The sequence below is a fragment of the Octopus sinensis genome, linkage group LG14, assembly GCF_006345805.1.
Source record: "Octopus sinensis linkage group LG14, ASM634580v1, whole genome shotgun sequence".
NCBI lineage: Eukaryota > Metazoa > Mollusca > Cephalopoda > Octopoda > Octopodidae > Octopus > Octopus sinensis.
Genome location: NC_043010.1, coordinates 17,334,615 through 17,340,614, shown reverse-complemented (window position 1 = coordinate 17,340,614; position 6,000 = coordinate 17,334,615). Strand labels below are relative to the sequence as shown.

Here is a 6,000-nt window from a genome sequence, read left to right as displayed (position 1 = left end):
AACAATCGTAATCTGTGCTCTCGAAAATATATTTGCAAAATTTCAGTCGTAAAAAATATTCATCTTAGAGAAATTCACAAGGGAATGAATTGGGTGGGGCCCTAAACTGTAGTTATGCTTATTTGTTTTCTTTCGGTTACTCTCATTTTGTTGCATATGGAGAAAGTTTGAAAGATTACTGCAGTATTTCACGAGTATTTATCAACCGCAGACGAAACCAAATGTAAAGAGTAGCAATAAATTCCACAAAATATTAAACCGATTCCTTAACAATTCTCCCCTCGCGGGCCGCCTCTTGTTGTTAGCTTAGTTTGGACTATCACAACTTCCGGTATGGATCGCTTAGTTAGTCCGCTACTTCCGCCATTTCTTCGTTGGTTTCTATTTTGTTTTATACCTTTCATAATTATTAATTAATTTTGTGTTTTTTCTTAATTATTAATTAATTTCGTCAATGATTTAATAAGCAAACGAAGTAGAAGACACATCGTTGTCGGTTGTCTTGAAAATAGAGACAATATCTGAGTCCTGTCGGTAAGTTTATGTATTTGTATAACATCAATGACTCTCCTCTCTCTCTCTCGCCGGCTGAATACCAGTAATACACTGGGTCTTCTATTCAATCATTGATAGAAACTATATTTAATGTGTCTAGGATAAGAAACAATACAGGAAAATATTGACCAAATAGGTAAATATTATCGTGTGTTTTTGTTTTTTTCTGACAAAAACATAAACATTCACCACAGCTAACCCATCTCTCACTCAGTAGACATCTGATCAACGATATTCCTATTATGACCATCCCCCCCTTTAAGCATAATGTATCTAGGTTTTGGTTTGGATCTTTTCGGTTTGAACGGCAGTTTTTAACATAATTTCTAGGTTACTAAAAAATTTTAAACTTCGTATACTGGTAGAATGTGTTTATAAAACATCTTTTTCGCTTGGCTATATTGAGAAAATTCTATGGTTTGTAAGATATTTGTTGTTGTTTTCTTCAATTTCTGCAATTTCAACCAATCAATGACGTCCATTGAGTTAAAAAAAAACATTCTGTGCCGTATGAATATGTCCCTCGTTTAAGAAACAGATTGGGTTTATTTACATTTGTGAAGAAAAAAAGATACCCTTTCCCTAACCCTAACCCTAAAACATTGAAATGCAATAGATCGATACTAGGGTCATAATTATGGGTGACAATTTCATATGACACCGCTAGAAAAAACTGCCGTTTAAACCGAAAAGATCCTTTGTTTTTTTAAGACAGACTGTAGGGTATGGTTACAGGGAGTTGTGGGTGTTATTTTGAGCGGATCGAGTGATTGAACTTCGAATCACGAGGCTTCAAGGTAAACTTAGCTTAGACTAGGTTGTTAGTATGTAGGAAACAAGCTAGAACCCTGATGCCATCAGGAAAATGGCTTTATTCGATTTGCAGAAAACGAATTTATGCTTACCCACAATGGAAACACAAGAGGAATAGTGGAATCACCAGAAGATTAACAAAGAAGAAAGATTGCATGTGTGGCAGATAGAATGAGGCTGTAAGCGTCAATACACATCAGAAAAAGGCTTGTTTCGTTCGCTAGAAGTAGTGGATAGCTTCTGATACCTAGGTGTCATAGTTAGTAGTGTTCTGAAAATACCCACGGCAAGGACAGATTGGAAAAGAAAAAAAACTGATGGAGCTATTCTGCTGGCAACAAAGTCTTCTTACTCAAAGCGAATGCAACTGTGATACCGCTTAGTCTATACTTTCTTCTCACCTCTGCACCCGAGAACCCCCACCTCTGATCTACCTGTTGATCACCTTCCTTTTCTCACCCTTCTCCCTATCCACATCAATCATCACATTCCTCTCTCATTCCTGCCTCTCCACCTCAGATACAAGGGGTATGAGTGCTCACCACTTAGTGAAGCTTACAAACCATGAATGGCCTTGCCCACTTGACCCCCTCCTTCACCATCATTCCACCTCCTCCATCCGTTACTACACCCATGCATACATCAGAGACTGTCTTTGTTCATCCTCATCTATCTACCTTTACCCACCTTCCCTCCTCCATTTCCCTGATCTTTTCACCCTCTCCCCTCCTCAACCAATCATAATCTCTTTCATTTCACCACCACCTGTTATGCTTCCTCCAGCACATCACAGCTAAACAACAACTCACTAGAGAAAAGCTATTCTCTTGTATCTGGCGAAATATCCTTGCTGCTTCTACTGTTTCTATTTGAACTTGCTTTTTCTCGCCATTCCTATTGCTTTTCCATTTCCAAGAGTGAGTAGAAATGGTCATGAAGAGAGCTAGTCTGATAAAAAAAAACAACAAGTTACTTAGTATCTGTTCTTATTATTATTACGTAGATTAACAAAATGGCAAGCTGGCAGAATCGTTAGCGCACCGGGCGAAATGCGTAGCCGTATTTCGTCTGCCGTTACATTCTGAGTTCAAATTCCTTCGAGGTCGACTTTGCCTTTCATCCTTTCTGGGTCGATAAATTAAGTACCAGTTACGCACTGGGGTTGATGTAATTGACCTGTTTATCTGTCCTTGTTTGTCCTCTCTGTGTTTAGCCCTTTGTGGGTAGTAAAGAAATAGGTATTTCATCTGTCTTTATGTTCTGAGTTCAAATTCCACCAAGGTTGACTTTGCCTTTCATCCTTTTGTAGTTGATTAAATAAATACCAGTTACACACTGGGGTCAATATAATCGACTTGCCCCCTTCCTCCAAATCTCAGGCCTTGTTCTTATAGTAGAAAGGATTATTAAGTAGATTAGCTAATTATTATTAGTAAATAGATTAATTAATAATGTTAATTGAAGTTATTAGATGACATTATTGTGCATTGTTGTTCTGTGGTCATATGTTTTATAGTATTTCTACAAATTTCTTTCCTTGTTCCTCTTTAGGGAAAGAAATCATAAGAAGAGAAATTACTGATGAATCTTTGATATTTCTTTCGGGAATATTCTAGAAGAAATAACCGGAAAATGAAAACAGAAAAGAAGAAAAAAATATTCAACTGTGAATACTGTTGTAAAGAATTTCTTTACAACAGTGATTTAATACGTCACAGCCGGACGCATACAGGAGAGAAACCTTACCACTGTGATGTTTGTGGAAAATCTTTTGCTTTCAGCAGCGGTTTTTATAGTCACCAAAGAACACATTTGGGAGACAAGCCCTACCATTGCGAACTTTGTGATAAGAAGTTTGCTCAAAAGAGTGGACTGAACAGGCATAAACTGCGACATACAAACAAAAAGACATATCACTGTGAAACTTGTGGAAATACATTCTATGAAAAATATGCTTTGGCTCGTCACCAACAAATACACACAGAAAATAAGCCGTATCAATGCGAAGTCTGTGGTCGGTCGTTTTTTCAGAACAATGACTTAGCAACCCATATAAAAACACACACGGGAGAAAAACCATTCAGTTGTAATATTTGTGGTAAGAAGTTTTCTCGGAGTACACATTTACCAAGTCACTTAAGACTGCATACGGGTGAGAAACCCTATCGCTGTGAGACGTGTGGCAAAACTTTTGCCCAAAGCAGTCACCTATATACTCATAAAGTAATCCATACGGGAGAGAAGAGATATCGTTGTGATGTCTGTGGAAAGACGTTTGCCCAGCGAGCGCACCTAACTGGCCATACACAACTGCATGGTGGCGATCAGCCTTATAAGTGTGATATATGCGGTAAAGGATTTGCGTTCAATTGTAATCTAAATGATCACAAACTCATTCATAGTGGAGAGAAACCACATCGATGTGATGTTTGTGAAAAAGCATTTACTGATAGAAGTACTCTTGCCAAACACAGACGAACTCATATTCCTGATGTGGTCTATGAGTGAGCTTTGCTTGCTTTCTACACATGTAATAATTGATTATATGGCTGGGGATCAATCAGAATATTTTATTGATAAATTGATAAATCACTTTTTAGAGATAATTGTGATTTGGGATTATAAAACTGAAATAATAGCTTCCTAAAAGAAGAAAATGAGACATGAATCAGTGAAGAAATATCCAAAGTAATAAAACACTACGACAAGAGAAAGATGAGAATAATCCTAAATAAAAGTAAGCTTTGGAAGGCTTGTGAGAAATGCTGAACTCAATACAGGGAAAGTTGGGTCTCGCAACTGATGACAAGATTTAGCCATGAACAATCATTGTTCTGCAGACCCAGCCATCAGGCGGTAACAGAAATATCAATGTTAAAATGATGTCTCAAAATGTATTTCGGTTTATCACAAAGAAGAAAAATGTTTCATGTCTCACTAATTAAAACATCTCGTTGTCTCTGATGAATATTTGGATGCTTTATACATTTTTTACAAAGCTAACTTCAAAAATGATTGAAACATGTTTAAAGCTGGCCTTAAACATATTTATCTGAGTTGAACCATAAGCAAAATTGATGTTATTTACTATCCATTTTACATGAAAAATAAAATTTTTTGAAGAGCAGGCACTTCTTTGTCTAGTGTTGCAGACATTTATCTGCCAGGATCAAGAAAGGAGAGTTTCTCATTTCTGAATATTCAAATATAGAAAAGAAGAAAACAAAATAAATAATATAAAAAAAAAAAACTGTGTGATAAACCGAAATATATTTTGAGACATCATTTTAACATTGATATTTCTGTTATCGCCTGATGGCTGGGTCTGCAGAACAATGATTGTTCATGGCTAAATCTTGTCATCAGTTGTGAGACCCAACTTTCCCTGTATTGAGTTCAGCATTTCTCACAAGCCTTCCAAAGCTTACTTTTATTTAAGATTATTTTCCTCTTTCTCTCGTCATAGTGTTTTATTACCTCGGATATTTCTTCACTGATTCATGTCTCACTTTTAAATGTACCATACGAGTGAGATCGTTGCCGGAGCAACAAGCTGGCCTTCATGCCGATGGCACGTTAAACACACCACTCGAGCGTGATCGTTACCGCGTCGCCTTGCTAGCACTTGTGCTAGTGGCACGTGAAACATTCGAGCAAGGTCATCGCCAATGCCGCTGGACTGGTTTCTGTGCAGGTGGCACATAAAAAGCACCATTTGGGTGTGGCCGTTGCCAGTACCACCAAACTGGCCCTCGTGCCAGTGGCACGTAAAAGCACCACTACACTCTCAGAGTGGTTGGCGTTAGGAAGGGCATCCAGCTGTAGAAACTCTGCCAGATCAGACTGGAGTCTGGTTCGCCAGACCTCAGTCAAATCGTCCAACCCATGCTAGCATGGAAAGCAGACGTTAAATGATGATGATGAAGATAGAGGATTGGTGTTGAATGCCCCAAAAAAATAATAATAAAGGCTGTGAGCTGATGATGGAAAGTGTTCAGATGTGTCAGCCAAGCAAGACTTGTGATAAAGCAACCCATAAGAAGAAGTATTAAAAGATGAAGGATTTTATTTTAGATAATGATAAAAACGTGTGTGTATATGCACATATACATACAATGGAATCTTGGTTTACCAATTCAGTTTGTTCCTGAAGACTGTTCATCACCCAGAATATTTGTAAACTGAAATTATTTTCCTCTTTGGAAATTCAGAGAAAGTGTGGGGAATTGGAGCCGGGAAGTGCACTGAGTGAAAACCTGGCAACAGCTGATGCTCTCTTGCTGACATTCCCAGTTTGTCACCAGCCATTGATGCTGGGTTTGTGTGTTCATCACCCGTCATGTTTTGCGTTTGAAAAATTCTTCATAAACTGATTTGTTTATAATGAGAGGCATTCAGAAACCAAGGTTCCACTATGTGTGTGTGTGTGTGTATATTTACAAACATACTACACTCACGGAGTGGTTGGCATTAGGAAAGGCATCCAGCTGTAGAAACACTGCCAGATCAGACTGGAGCCTGGTGCAGCCTCCTGGCTTCCCAGACCCCGGTCGAACCATCCAACCCATACTAGCATGGAAAACGGATGTTAAACGATGATGATACATACAGACATATACATATGTACAAACA

At 38.1% G+C, this 6,000-nt stretch overlaps 1 protein-coding gene across 1 annotated transcript; it reads left to right on the top strand.

The window, feature by feature from the left end:
• The first annotated feature begins 262 nt into the window (after positions 1-262).
• LOC115219263 (zinc finger protein 2-like) lies at positions 263-5,317 on the top strand. Its single transcript, XM_029789417.2, has 3 exons — positions 263-534; positions 2,920-4,885; positions 5,273-5,317. The coding sequence occupies exon 2, from the start codon at positions 3,001-3,003 to the stop codon at positions 3,874-3,876; it is 876 nt and encodes a 291-aa protein (XP_029645277.1). The 5' UTR covers positions 263-534; positions 2,920-3,000; the 3' UTR covers positions 3,877-4,885; positions 5,273-5,317.
• The last annotated feature ends 683 nt before the right edge of the window (positions 5,318-6,000 follow it).

What these genes read in the sequence shown, in the direction of transcription:
- LOC115219263 (XM_029789417.2), top strand. Translation starts at nt 3,001, where the DNA reads ATGAAAACAGAAAAGAAGAAAAAAATATTCAACTGTGAATACTGTTGT.